Raw genomic sequence first — 14,873 nt, 5'->3', positions numbered from 1 at the left:
TTTCCTCTCACAAGTGACCAAAACCTAAAATGAAATAGCAGCTGATAGCCTGAATATTGGTGAGGTTTTTATTCCTGATAGCCTGAATATTGGTGAGGTTTTTATTGCTGATAGCCCGAATATTGGTGAGGTTTTGATTGCCGATTTCCCGAATATTGGTGAGGTTTTTATTGCTGATAGCCCAAATATTGGTGAGGTTTTGCTGATTTCCAGCTTTTAGGAGAACCCGTGGGTGCTGAAGTTCTGCATCTCCCTGGGAAGAACTGCTGGAGCACAGAACGAGCCCTGAAATTGGGATTTTTTTTGGCTCGGGCCACTGGGCTGGCTCAATAATTATTGTGTTTTTATCTTCTTTTCTTCTTTGTGTTAGGGTTGGGATTAAAGTGGTTTGTGTCTGGATGGGATGTTTATTATTTCTTATCTATATTCCAGGTTTATAGGTTGTGAGTTCTGTAGTATTTTATTAATAAGTCAGGTTTTTAAAGTTAAACTGCCTAATTAAGAAATGCCACTCATTATTTTTACTTTTAACTTAATAATTAACTACTTTAATTATTAATTAAAGTAACTAACTAATTTAAACTTACAAAAAAGAAGGTGAAGAAGAAGAACTGGCTACTGCTTTAAAACTTCTATGTAGCTTTAGATATAAATTACTAGATTTTAAAAATCTGTGGGCTCTGGAACCTCCTCGTTTCCCTCCACAATTCCAGGCTCTGGACCCAAACTGCCAAGAGGGAAACACAACCTCACAGGAGCCACAGTGACACATTTATATTGCAGTAAAAAGACAAATAAATAACGAATTGGTTGGTGGGACAGAGCAGCATCCTTCTTATTTTACATTTATTTTGTCTTCCCTTAAGTGTAAAATTAATAGAACTTAAAAGCCATAATAGAGATAGTGATAGAATAATATTGTAGAACATATATTAATATATATTAATAATATTATTAGAATTATTAGCTTGTAGCTAATTATTAATTTAATAATATTATTAGAATTATTAGCTTGTAGCTTATTATTAGTTTGTAGCTAATAGACAGTGACACATGAAATTGTTATCTTTAATATCTGTCATTTATATTGCAGTAAAATGACAAATAAATAGTGAATTGGTTGGGGGGAGAAACCAGCATCCTTCTTATTTTGCATTTATTTTATTTTTCCCTAACATAAAACTAATAGAAATTTAAAAGCCCTAATAGAGATAGTGATATTCATGTTATTATTAGAATTATTAGCTACACAGTTTGTAGCTAATAGACAGTGACACATTTATATTACAGTAAAATAACAAATAAATAGTGAATTGGTTGGTGGGAGTGAGTAGCATCATTCTTATTTTACATTTATTTTACCTCTCCTTAAGTATAAAATTAATATAATTTAAAAAGCTGTAATAGGGATAGCGATATTAATGATATCATTAGAATTATTAGCTACACAGTTTGTAGCTAATAGACAGTGACACATTTATATTGCAGTGAAATAAATAAAAAATGAATTGGTTGGTGGGAGAGAGCAGCAGCATTCTTATTTTACATTTATTTTACCTTTCCCTAATATAAAACCAATAGAAATTTAAAAGCCACAATAGATATATTAATTACATTATTAGAATTATGAGCTGCACACTTTGTAGCTAATAGTGACACATTTATATTGTAGTGAAATGGCAAATAAATAGTGAATTGGTTGGTGGGAGAAACCAGCATCCTTCTTATTTTACACTTATTTTATCTTTGCCTAACATAAAACTAATAGAAATTTAAAAGCCACAATAGAGATAAATATATTAATTACATTATTAGAATTATTAGCTACACAGTTTGTAACTAACAGTGACACATTTATATTGCAGTGAAATAAATAAAAAATTAATTGGTTGGTGGGAGAGAGCAGCAGCATTCTTATTTTACATTTATTTTACCTTTCCCTAATATAAAACCAATAGAAATTTAAAAGCCATAACGGAGACAGAGTTACTGATAATATCGTTAGAATTATTGGCTACACAGCTTTTTGTCACCTACACATTTCTGCAGCATCAAAAATATTATTTCCCTGCTGCCTCTTATTTACCAGGACACTCAGCCTCAGTTTCCCTGGAGCAGTCATTAAGTACTTTAAGTTAATTAATCAGCCTCATTAGCTACAGCATTCCCCAACTCACAGGTGCAGATTTTGGCATTTTGGGTAAAAAAAAAAAAAAAAAAAAAAATCTGTGGCTCCACTCAAGCACATCGTGACAGAGGGGGAGATAAAGGTGAGAGTTTTTCCTAGGCCTGAAATGTAAAATTTTGGATAAAATACTAAAAGGGAGGTTTGCACCTCTTACATTTAAAGTGTCGTGGTGATATTTCATATTTGTCATTAATTTTGCTGCTTCTCGGATGTAAGAGTTAAAATTAAAATTATTAACTTTGGGTTAAGCAGGTTTGGGGTTCGGGCGTTTATTTCAGCTGATCTTTGAAAGAAGTGGCAAAGCAAAGAATTTTTAGCACAGCACCAAAAGTCCAGGGCGGGTGGGAGCTGCTGGAAAACCGGGAATGTTCTCATAGCTGGAGTTTGGAGTTTTCCAGTCAGAATTTCAGTTTCGGGGTTTTGTGGTTTGTTCGTTTTGTGTTTCAGGTGTTTGATTCTCGTGCCGGCCCTGACGCTCTCTGAGGTTGGTTGATGGATTTCGTGTTTTGTGCCCCACAGCTCAGGCACGGAATTTAATTGTTTCCAATTAAACAAAATTAAAAATGTAATTGTTTCCAGTTAAACTTCCGCTCGCACACTCACAGCTCGTGGTTTTCGGTGCTGTCAGTGGCAGCAAAATGGCAATTTACAGAAACGGGGCAGAGAAAAAAAGAGAGATGCTTTGGGGTTTTTTTGTGCTACCTTGGCAAACTCTACTCTCTGTTTAATAATTGACAAATTCTGCTTTGTTTCCGTTCTGACTGCGAGCTTGGAAGGGAATTGGGGAGCACGTGAGAGTCAAGTTCATCCTTTAGAAGAATCCCAGGATGGTTTGTGTTGGAAGGGACTTTTAAGTGGCATCTCATCCCATGGGAAGGGACACTTCCCGCTATCCCGGGTCGCTCCAACAACACTTTGATTAAATAATTTCTTTAATTACTCTTTGATTAGATAATTTCATTAAATTTCCCGATTAAAAATATTTTTTTATTTTGATTAAAATCACTCCGATTAAATAATTTTAATTACCCTTTGATTAAATAATTTTAATTAATTTATTTTAATTTTTTTTTTTTTAAATTTGATTTTGATTCAAATCCCTTCCATTCAATAATTTTTCCCCCTTTTCCTGGCTCAGCCGCCGGCCTACAACTCCCAGCATGCCCCACACCCCCATCCGCACCGGCGCGCCGCCGCGGGGGCCGCCGGGATTTGTAGTTGAGCGGCGCGGCGGGGGCGGCGGCCGGGACGCTCCGCCCGGGTGCAAGGAGGGCGGGCCGGCGCCGGGGACACGGGACGCAGGTACCGCGGGCGGCCCTGGCAGCCACCTCCCGGGCCGAGCCGCGAGCGGCGAGCAGCGGCGCTCAGGAGGAGGCATCCGGCGGCGGAGGGCTCGGCGCATCCATCGGCGGGCCCGCGCCCCCGCGGCACGGACGGGGCGCCGCGGGGCCGGGGCGCGGCCGCCCGGGAGCAGCGGGAGCGGAGCCGCAGCGGAGCGGAGCGGAGCGGAGCGCGGGGCTCGGCGCTGCCCGGCCGGCCGAGCATGCACTGAGCGAGCGGCCCCGGGCTCGGAGCCGCCCCGCTGCATGGTGTGGGGAGACCCGGTCGCGATAATAAATGATAGAGGATACAATGACTTTGCTGTCTCTGCTGGGTCGGATCATGCGTTACTTCTTGCTCAGACCGGAGACCCTGTTCTTGCTGTGCATCAGCCTGGCCCTGTGGAGTTATTTCTTCCACACGGATGAGGTGAAAACCATTGTTAAGTCCAGCAGGGATGCGGTGAAGATGGTGAAGGGCAAGGTGGCCGAGATCATGCAGAATGACAGGCTCGGGGGTTTAGACGTGCTGGACGCTGAGTTCTCCAAGACCTGGGAGTTCAAGAGCCACAACGTGGCTGTCTACTCCATCCAAGGCCGCAGGGATCACATGGAGGACAGGTTCGAAGTAATCACCGACCTGGTGAACAAGACTCACCCCTCCATCTTCGGGATATTTGATGGGCACGGAGGAGAGGCAAGTGCTCAGCTGGAAAAAAAGCAATAATACAACACCACCAAAAAAAAAAAAAAGGGGGGGGTGCGGGAGGGAGGCTGGTCCAAGGCAAGGCGCGGATGCGTTCTCACCCACCAGGTTTGTGTGGTTGTCTTGTACATTGTGGGGAGGGGGATTTCCTTGTTTTTTTGCAGGGGGGCGGACGTCTCTAAAAAAGAGCTGTGTAATCCTCCCTTCCCTTTATCCCTCCTTACCCCTTCCGCGCTCAGCACGGCGCAAATGTGTCCCCAGCCCCTTTGCCCTTTGCAGTAGTAGAGGTTTAACTGAAGGAAAGGCTGCTGGAGGTGGCTCTGACGTGCGTGGAATAACGATGATGAGCACAAACTCCCCGGAGTCATCTTTTGTTACAGCCAAGTGTGGTGTGATGTGATTTTGGCAGCGGGCTGGCTTCTCCCCCGGACAGAGCCGGGCTCATCGGCAGAGGTGAAACAGGAGTGCTGCTGGAGGAGCCCAAAGTGTGTGTGTGTGTGTGTTTAAAATGTGCTTTCGGTAATTCCCTGCCCAGGGAGCGAGCGGTGTTCGGGAAGGAAGCGTGTGGAGTTCGTGTCATTCCAAGCGCGCTGTCGCTGCCCCGCTGGAAAGGCAGCGAAGGCGGCATTGTGGCACTGGGGAAGCGCTGGCTGGGATGTTCCGTGCCTTGCGGGTGACAGATGCTCGGAGCTGCAGCCTCCTCTGCCTTTAGGATGTGCTGCTGCCACGGCAGCTCTTGGTGTGGCACAAGGCACGCGTTTCGTAACTGTGGGGAAGGGAGGAAGGAAGGGAGGGAGGACGAGGAGTTTGTCCTTGTGTGGCAAAGCGGCTCCAGCTGGGCGGCAGAGAACCTGATGGGGTGATGGGGAGAAATGTTGGGAATTTCCTGGGAGAGAGGGTGTTCCTCCAGCTGCCCGCCCGCATCCAAGAGTCCAAATCCTTCCTGGAAAAGCTCTGGCAGTGCCCAGGCACTCGCGGGGCACGGGGGTGGCAGCTGCTGAACCCTGCTGAGCCTGGAAGGGCTCCTGGAAAATCCAGGCCCTGGGCTCGGCGTCGGGAACCGCTGCCAGGCTTGGGGAGGCACTCGGGCTCTCCTCGCAGTGTCAGCTGTTTTGCCCCCTTTTAAATTAACACGAACTCTTTGGATATTGAGGTTTGTCAGCTTCATAAAAAACGCTGAGCCCTGTTCTGGGTTGGTTTTTTTGTCTGATTTCAAGCGAGGGGCACAGCCGTGCCAGCTGCTCCTGGCATTCTCGGGCCAGTTCGCCGTCCCTGGGCATTGGAGGAGCGCACGGGTGGAAATGCCCACGTGTCCCAAAGTGTTCCCAAGCTTTTCCCGGAGCCCTGAGCAGTTCACTGGGGCCATCTGGCCCTTTTGTGCCCGGCGGGGAAGGTGCCTTTGTGTCAGCTGGGTTTCCTTGTGGGAACCGAGCGGCCCCAAACAATCGGGGAAGTGTCTGAGCGCTGTTTTTAAACACAGGACTCCGAGGCTCTGGGATCCAGGGTGAAAGGGGGATCTGATTGCTTTCATTAATTTCCTAGCTGGCCCTGCCCGAGATGGCAAGCTGAGGGTGTTAAATAACCCCCAAGAAGCACAGGGAATGTTGGCGTTTAGTTAATGTGCCCCGCGGATATTGCCTGCTTTGTTGGGCATCCTGAAATTCCATCCATGGCATGCATTAATGTTGGGTCCGTGGAAAACTCATTGGCCCTTTGTGTTCTGCTTCCCCAGAACTTGCTCTGATGGATTCAGCGGCAAAGTACAGGGAGGTTTTTTTTTAATTTTGAAAGGTTCAGCAGAACTCTCCACGAATCTTTCTAAATTTAGTGGTTTATAAATGTATCCGTCTCGCATCTGTTATTCATAATGGAATCCTAAGTGTTCTTCATGGCCTTTTCTCCTACAGAAATAAATCGAGGACCTAATTAGTTTTGAGTTTTAAATTTTGGGTAAAACTGTTCAGAAGAACATGAGCTGTGTGCTGTGCATACAGGAAAAAAAAAATAAAAGAAATGATGAGGAACGGCTTCTATTCTAAGCAGGTTTTGTAATTTTGAGTAGAAAACAAGGGAGAAGAAATAAAAATTTATGCTCTTATTTAATGTCTAGTACGTAATGCTACATTTTGAGTCTCTATTTGAATGGGGGGTTTGTATGTCTTAATTTATTTTAATTTTTTAAAAACATCAACTACTCTGCGAAACACTTCCTCTACGCACGTAGCGAAGCCTTTGTGAAGGTTAAGTTTTCCATATGGGCTCCCATTAAATCTCTTTATGTATATTTAAAGAATAAAGAACAGCTGATCCCTGGGGTTACGTGTGAAACAAACTGTTCTACATGGGGAGATTTTTTCTTTTTTCCAAACAGCCAATACCAGGAATGAGATGCCCAATTAATTATTTCCAGCTATATGCAAGGGAGCCTGTCTCCATTAATTACTTCCTGCCATATCCCATTGAAGTGGAAGGATGGAGGAGCACGATTCAAGCAGCTTCAATTACTGTGCGCTGCTAATTTATGAAGATTTCTGAGCTTTCATATCACCAACATTTGCATAAATTCTGCTTTTCTCTTATGTCATTTCCTCTTCCAGCTTCCAGTTATAGCCTGGATAGGTTGGCAGAGATTGCTTTGGATTTTGTGGGTGGCTTGAGAGAGGAGTAAGCAAAAATAATTATTAATGCTCTGGTTTGCTGCAGTAACTTCTGAAAGGCAGGAATATTTCAGAGAGAAAATTGGATGTGGGGTGTGTAGTGCAAGCTTTCATTAAAAGTTAGTTTCTTGGAGATATAATGATGATGGTAATAAATGCAGAGCAAGCAGAGGTCAAAGAAGTAGATTTAGAAAGAATAAAGAAAAGTTGCTGCCTGTTGTCTCACTGAATGGCTTTGGCCAAAGGATCAGCCTTCAAGGTGATTGAACTTACAAAAGAAAAAAAATTCTGTTCTCTCATCAGCTTCTTTTTAAGGTTTAAAAATGGCTTGAGTGCTTTTTTTTTTTTCCTTGCCCTTTTCCCTTTATTTAAGAATTTTGGGGCTGTCCAGGCTGGAAGATGGAGCAGTGTCAATCTCCACAAATGACCAAATAACAAATGATGAGCTGAGAAGCTGAGCAGAGGAAAGGCTGCTTAATGAGAATGATTTCCCTATTTTAACTACCATTTACTCTCAAATATTTAAGGTTTAAGCACGCAGTTTAATGAGATCTCAGCATTAGACAAGGGCAAAATAGCTCAGCTCCCATCTGCAGTTTTATAGTTATGGCTTTGCTGTAAATCATCGGGTTTTTCCTAACCCTGTGGGGTGAAGGTTTTAAAAATAATTATGGTAATAGATAGTACCTTCCCTTGCCTGGGCTTGTTTGCAGTTGTAAACGGATGTGGGAAATTACAGCTCAGTAACTGTCTCATAAAAAATGTCTCTTTTTATTTTCCTCCACCTCCTGCACGGGGACATGGCAAGACTTGTCCCTCATGATGTGTAGCTGTGGCTAAGAGCTTTTTCTCCCTGGAATAATTGGGTTCTGGAGCTGCTGAGCCAGTGTCTTAGGATGGAAAATACACCTTTTTATTTTTATTTTTTTTTATTCCCAGCGCAGGGAAAGGCTGGGGAGCTGGAATGGGGAAGGAGAGAACGGTGTGGAAGTGGCTCAGGACCTTGAAATGGGCAGCACCAAGGGCTGGCAGAAGTCTGTGGTTACTGATTAACTTAGAAAGACACCCAAAAAAAAAAAAAAAAAGAAAAAAAAAAGGGGGGAAAGGTCAGAAGATAAAGGTGGAGAGTCCTGAGGAGCCTTGTGTGAGGCTCTGGAAACGGGAATGCTGAGGTGAGGCCTGGAGGAGAGGGCAGTGTGCCAGCTGTGTTTGGATAAACCTGCTGTGCATTCCAGCCCAGCTCTCTGATCCCAGCAGCAGAAGGTGTTTGTGCTGTGCTGAAAGGAGAGAAAGCTGCCAATTTTGCCATTTCAGTTCAGTTTTTGGTGTTTTGGTGTTTTTTTTTTAATCTGCTAATTCTCATTCCAGCCCCATCCCTGCGATGCTGAACTACTTAAACAATCTCAGCAATGAAAATTTATCTGTCAGGCTTTTGAGTCAAGGCCATTCAGGATCGATGGCTTGGGATTTTATAAAAGGTAGGAATAAATCAAACAACAGCTTTGGAGTTTCTCTGGATGTTACAGCCCGGTTGTAAGGTGAAGTCTTTGAGGGTCTGCAGTTTTTAAACAGAAACTGCCAGCATGGTTTTCCTTTTATAGTCATTTCCTTTGGTTTCTAATCTAGAATCCCCTGCAATGTGCCCAAATGTTTGAATAAATATTTACGTAGGTGAGGTCACGTTGATAGGCAAGTCCCAAATCTGCTTATGAATTTCCCTCCAGTGGCCTAAAATACAAGTCAAAAATGATCTACGGGAACATTCCTGTCATTTTGTTTAGTTTATCTAAGTTTAATTCTTGCATGTCATGCTGCAGGATTATGATTTTCACCCTACAACACCATGCTGATTCGATTTAGGGTTAAACTCTACGCTCATTTGCTGTACAAAAATTGATTAAAATGCTGTAAAAAGCTGCAACTGGAAGGAGAAACTTTAATTGCTGCCATTCAGGGCTGTATCATTGGGTGTAGGATTGAGCCTTTTTTCACTTTTGATAAAAATCAAGAAGTCAATTAATTTCTAATGTGTTTTGCCAGCTTGTTTTAATCGCTCTTTCCCTGTCTGGGCTCTCAGGCTGCCGACAGATTGCCACTGGTTTAATGAAATCAATTTTGATTATAAGTTGCTTTCAGATTATGAAAGTCATTGAAGTTTTCCCCATGAACTTGAGGAACTCCACGGGACGTGTTCCCGTTGGGAATTGCTGTGGATGGGGAGGAAACAATCTTGGAGCAGTGGGATTTTAATCATTTCTGTTCCATAGCTCAGGAGTTTGGATATTTTTGTGTTTAATAGTGAGAGAAAAATAATGTTTAATAATGTGAGAGAAAAAAAATTCATGTCCTCTGTCGTGTGGGTTAATTACACCAGCAGATTGCTCTGCCTCCAATGTCCTGTTTCCAGCAGCTCTTTTGGATCAGACTAGGATTTCTCCTCCCTCCCTTTTTGCTAGAAACCCAAATATTTACGGTGTAAATTGTGCCTTAAAACCGAGATTTGGCTTCTGGCAGTTTCACTTTTGAAACAATCTCCTGGCACGGGGTTGCTGTGTTTTGCTCCTGCCTGGTTTTTGCTGGTGGCTGCAGTTTCCTGCAGCAGTTTTGGCACTGTGGGCATGTCCCATGCTCATGGCAGGATTCCCATGCGCTGGATTTGGCACTTCTCGATTTTTTTCTTCGTCTTCTCAGGACTTTTCAGCCCTGCCACTCTTCACCTGGGGTTTTGTGTCTTCCTCAGCACACAGGTGTTGCCTGCTCTGAAGTGAAATTCCACCTTTCCTCAGCCCCAGGAGCCTTTGGACACGTTGATCCGCTCAGGAATGAGCGGGGTCGTGCTGTGAGATCAGCCAGGTTTTGGGATCCATCCCTGGAAGTGTCCAGAGCCAGGCTGGACAGGGTTTGGAACATCCTGGTCCCTGCCCATGGGATGAGATGGGCTTTAGGGTCCCTTCCACCCCAAACCATTGCAGGAAAGGCAATCCAGGGGTACCTGGCACTAATTGTTCTCTTAGGTCTCGAGCTTTAGAGGTTCAGGCTTGCTCTTGCCTCAGAGCACAGCCCAGAGACACTGACAGATCTGGCAAAAGGAATAAAATGCTCGTGTGCTCCTCCTGCTTTGAATCTCTGCCCTCGCAGGGAGACTCCCCAAACCTCATTTAAGGGCAGCAGCTGCTCTGATTATGCACAGAAAGCCACACGCCTCTTGCTCCCATTTTTCACTGCAATATTTTTCAGTGAATTCTCGAAGTTTTAAGTGAAGTCACCACCCTTTGGGCCCTACTGCACCTCCTGCTCTGTGCCCCACTCCTCACCCCCATTCCTCATCCCTGCTGGTCCTGGGGCCACACTTGTGTCCCTCATCCCACAAACACTCAGGGAATGCTGTGTCCCAAGGAGCTGTGCCCATTCCAGCCCTCCTGGGATGGATTGTGTGCTTGAAAACAGAGTTTGGAACTCCGGGTTCCCCTTGGCTGCTCCTCCTGCTGCTCAGGTTCACCCGAGCCCAGCCCAGCTGGCCAGACCAGTTCCTCTGGCTCAGCCCCAGCCCAGGAGCTCTCCCAGGCAGGAGAAGGTCATCAACATTTAATGACCATTTTTCTTTATGAGCCTGTAGAGTTTCACTTCGCCCAGAAGCTCGTGAAACAGCAAAGGCTACAGATGAGGCAATCCCGAAAGGAAGTTTTCATCCTGACAAAAATGTCCGTGCTGGATCTCCAGGCTGTTGTCATTTGTGTGTAAAATCAGGAATTGTAACAAGTTGCAGATTTTTTTTTCTCTTTTGGGCTGTTTTATGTGCTTTTACTCCTGTTTTTTAGCTGGTGTTAAACGCTGATGGTTCTATTAAAGCAGTTTAAAGCTCGTGCCAAAAGTAGGTTTCATTTGAAAGCAGCATAGCTTTGAAAAAATGCAAATTTCAGTACAGTTTACGAGACAAAAAAGGTTTGCAGGCGCCAGAATACTGACAAATACTCAGAGTAAGTAAGACTGGTGAGAATGGTAACTTTTAGTTGAAGTAACTGCTCATCTATGCAGTGAAATTGATGTTTATGTGGCAGACAAGCTTGGCCCAGATCAGGCCTGATCCAGGAAGGATCAAGGGAAATATTTTGGTCCTGCTAAAAACCAAATAGAACAGAAAGTCGTTGTTAAGAGCAGGCTCTCAGGTCTGGAGTGGTTTGCCATCAAATAATGTGGATGGAGAAGAAATTCACCTTTCCTTGTACTCCTGTGGGAAAACCATCCCAGCAAAGCAGCTGGTGGTGGATACAGTGAGCCGGGATCTCGGGATCAGGGTGCTGGGTGAGAGCAGAGTGGACAGAGGGAACGAGGGGTGAGGGGAAGAAGGGATGAGCAGAGTGGAGAAAGGGAAGGAGGGATGAGCAGAGTGGACAAAGGAAGGAGGGTGAGAAAAGGGGACAGGGAGAAGGAGGGATGAGCAGAATGGAAAAAGGGAAAGGGGTGAGCAGAGTGGACAAGTGGAGGGATGAGCAGAGTGGAAAAAGGGAAAGGGGTGAGCAGAGTGGATAAATGGAGGGATGAGCAGAGTGGAAAAAGGGAAAGGGGTGAGCAGAGTGGACAAGTGGAGGGATGAGCAGAGTGGAAAAAGGGAAAGGGGTGAGCAAAGGGGACAAGGGGAAGGAGAGATGAGCAGAGTGGACAAGGGAAGGAGGGTGAGCAAAGGGGACAGGGAGAAGGAGGGATGAGCAGAGTGGACAAAGGGAAGGAAGGATGAGCAAAGGGATCAAGAAGAAGGAGGGATGAGCAAAGGGATCAAGAGGAAGGAGGGATGAGCAGAGTGGACAAAGGGAGGGAGGGATGAGCAGAGTGGACAAAGGGAAGGAAGGATGAGCAAAGGGATCAAGAAGAAGGAGGGATGAGCAAAGGGATCAAGAGGAAGGAGGGATGAGCAGAGTGGACAAAGGGAGGGAGGGATGAGCAAAGGGATCAAGAAGAAGGAGGGATGAGCAAAGGGATCAAGAGGAAGGAGGGATGAGCAGAGTGGACAAAGGGAAAGGGGTGAGCAGAGTGGATAAATGGAGGGATGAGCAGAATGGAAAAAGGGAAAGAGGGGTGAGCAAAGGGGACAAGGGGAAGGAGGGTGAGAAAAGGGGACAGGGAGAAGGAGGGATGAGCAGAGTGGATAAAGGGAGGGAGGGAGGCAGGGGTGAGCATTCATTTCTCCAAGGGCAGGGAGGAAGGAGTGCCATTCTTTGGGTCAGGCCCCTCGCCAAGCCCCCAGAGCAGCGTGGCAGCACAAAGGACTGTCCTGCTGCTCCTGCAAAGTGCCTGTGATGCTGGAACATCGCCTGCTCTCATCATCTGCGACCTTGTCTGCTCCCCAGCTGTGGGAGCAGCTGCCACCTCCAGCCACACAATCACAGGACGTGTTTTCACTGCTAAGCCACGGCTCCTCGTGTGGGCAAACCTCAAAGCTCCCCTGGAGAAATGAGCACTTATTTGCATTTACTTTCGGCACCAAAATGTTATCCCTTGCAAATTTGCTCATTGTCATAAGTGTTGATAAAGCCTCTTTTATTTTTTTTTTCCTCTGAATCCCCTTCAGGGGTAAACATTTGATTTTTATTAAGTTCTGTTATAATAGCTGAAGCTGTCATACAGCACTGCTTTCAATCAATATGCTTTTTAATGTAATAAATCTCTTTACTTTTTCATTCTCTTCCCGATGGAAAACTCCTGGAGGGTGTGAAGCATTTCTTCAGAGGGAAAGCGTGTGGCCCATAATACAGCTCTGTGCTGTGCCACTTCTTTAAACTTCATTTTAAATGGGAATGTGATTTATTTCCAGGTAATCTGTGCATGCACTGCATTTCCCCTGGAATGTGTGCTCCCTCCAGACAAACACTGAGGTATAGAAATATCTCATTGTGGTTGGCATGAAATAAAATCTCTGTCCAAGGCTGTGTGCTTCAGGGATGAAGTGTGGGAGCAGGAGCAAGGGGAGAGGGAACATGCTTGTCTCTTTAGTGTTCTTGATGTTTATACCCCTGAGCTTTCATCTGCTTTCCTGCTCTGCAGTGTGAATGGGTTTTTCTGATTTTTATCCCTTTTTTTTTATTACTCAAGTGGTTTTGGAGATGTCTAGGACATTATGTAGGATGTAGAAGTGCTTGTCGTGTTGTTGGTTTTTTTTAATGTGGCATATATGTGATGTGGTTCCCGTGGTTTTATGGCTGTTGGGAAGCAGGGAAGTTGGGCAACAGTCTGGATAATCCCACCAAACAAAACTAGTTTTCACTGGATATTTATTCCTAATTATCTGAAGTTTGGCTGTGTATTAATAGTTTTGGGAGAAAAGGGGAACCACAGCTGAAGTTTGGCCCTTTATTGGTGTGGAAGGAAAAGGAAATCCTGGCTGAAGTTTGGTGAACAAAGGGAAATCACATCTCAAGTTTGGCTCTTTGTTGGTGTGGAAGAAAAGGGGAATTAGACCAGGAGAAGTAGGAAAATCCAGTCTCCAGCTCCCAAGGAGCAGAGAAGCAGCAGCCCTGGGAAGGAGACAATCCCATTTCCCCAAAGTGGAGTTAACTCAGGGATGTGCACTTTGGTGGAGATGCCAAACTGGTGGAGTCCATCCGACGCCTGAGGGGCTGGATTTGTGTGTGAGGTGATTCCCATGGTCAGGATGATCCTGGTTTTATTTAGTACTGGAATTGTGTGTGATTCCTGTGGTCAGGATGATCCTGGTTTTCCCTCAGAGCTGCATTTGTTATTGGTGATTCCTGTGTCAGGATGATCCTGGTTATATTTGGGTACTGGATTTATTTTAGGTGATTCCTGTGTCAGGATAATCCTGGTTTTATTTGGTGCTGGATTTATTTTAGGTGATTCCCATTTCAGGATGATCCTGGTTTTATTTGGTGCTGGATTTGTTGTAGGTGATTCCTGGCTCAAGATGATCCTGGTTTTATTTGGTACTGGATTTGTTGTAGGTGATTCCTGGCTCAGGATGATCCTGGTTTTATTTGGTGCTGGATTTGTTAGAGGTAATTCCTGGCTCAGGATGATCCTGGTTTTATTTGGGCACTGGATTTATTTTAGGTGATTCCCATGGTCAGGATGATCCTGGTTTTATTTGGTACTGGATTTATTTTAGGTGATTCCCATGGTGAGGATGATCCTGGTTTTATTTGGTGCTGGATTTGTTTTTGGTGATTCCTGGCTCAGGATGATCCTGGTTTTATTTGGTGCTGGATTTGTTTTTGGTGATTCCTGGCTCAGGATGATCCTGGTTTTCCCTCTGTGCAGGCTGGGGGAAGCAGCAAGCCCCCTGTTTTGGCACCTCTCCTTTGTGGCTCTCAAGAAAGCCCTTCCAGTGTAACTCAGGGTGTTTTGGGCACTAAACTTTGCCCTCTTTGTTTCTGCCACACCTCTGCCTTGCTGGCAGGAATTCCAGCCGCTGCAGCTCAGGACAGAGGGAACAAAGTGGGAGCAGCTGCCTGCTCCATGGTGCCCGTTGGCATCACCCAGCAGAGGAGAGCAGCCCCCCGTAAATATTAATGCCAGGTGCTGCTTCATTTACAGAGGATTTGGGGTGGCACACCCTCTTTTTCTTAAATTTTCTTAAATGTTTGATGCTGTCATTTAAAAACCATCCCTGAAGTTTGACTTTTTTCAAAGCCTCAGGACCGCAGTGCCAGGAGTGGTTTGGAAGTGAAGCAGTGACGGAGCTCTCAGAGGACGAACGTTGCATGAAAGATTTGTAATCCTTGGCAATTAGGAAATTGTTGCTGAGGTTAATGGGGATATTATTTTTAACTTTGAGGGCAGGAGTAATCTCCTGCCTCCGGGATAGAATTATTTCAATCAGTGCTTTAAATAAGCACTTTTCTGTGGTGGTTTAAACTGACAAACATTTAAATCATCAACCTGAATTCTTTTTTAGCTGTTATGTATCCTGATATATTCCCATTATTTTTATTTTGCATTGAGGCAGAATGGTATTTACTTCTATTCAGTTGTGGGAGGTTGGGGTTTTTCCC

The 14,873-nt window shown here is 44.9% G+C and overlaps 1 protein-coding gene across 1 annotated transcript in view; it reads left to right on the top strand.

The window, feature by feature from the left end:
- Positions 1-3,636: 3,636 nt before the first annotated feature.
- The window catches only part of PPM1L (protein phosphatase, Mg2+/Mn2+ dependent 1L), a 70,553-nt gene continuing 59,316 nt past the window's right edge, over positions 3,637-14,873 (top strand). Inside the window, exon 1 of the mRNA XM_053951755.1 lies at positions 3,637-4,204. Within this exon, the coding sequence (XP_053807730.1) occupies positions 3,806-4,204 (399 nt within the window). The 5' untranslated portion in view covers positions 3,637-3,805. The remainder of the gene's footprint in view (positions 4,205-14,873) is intronic.

This window comes from Vidua chalybeata, chromosome 10 (assembly GCF_026979565.1).
Source record: "Vidua chalybeata isolate OUT-0048 chromosome 10, bVidCha1 merged haplotype, whole genome shotgun sequence".
NCBI classification, from domain to species: domain Eukaryota; kingdom Metazoa; phylum Chordata; class Aves; order Passeriformes; family Viduidae; genus Vidua; species Vidua chalybeata.
The sequence above is the reverse complement of the archived record's forward strand: the minus strand, read 5'-3'. Positions and strand labels throughout refer to the sequence as shown.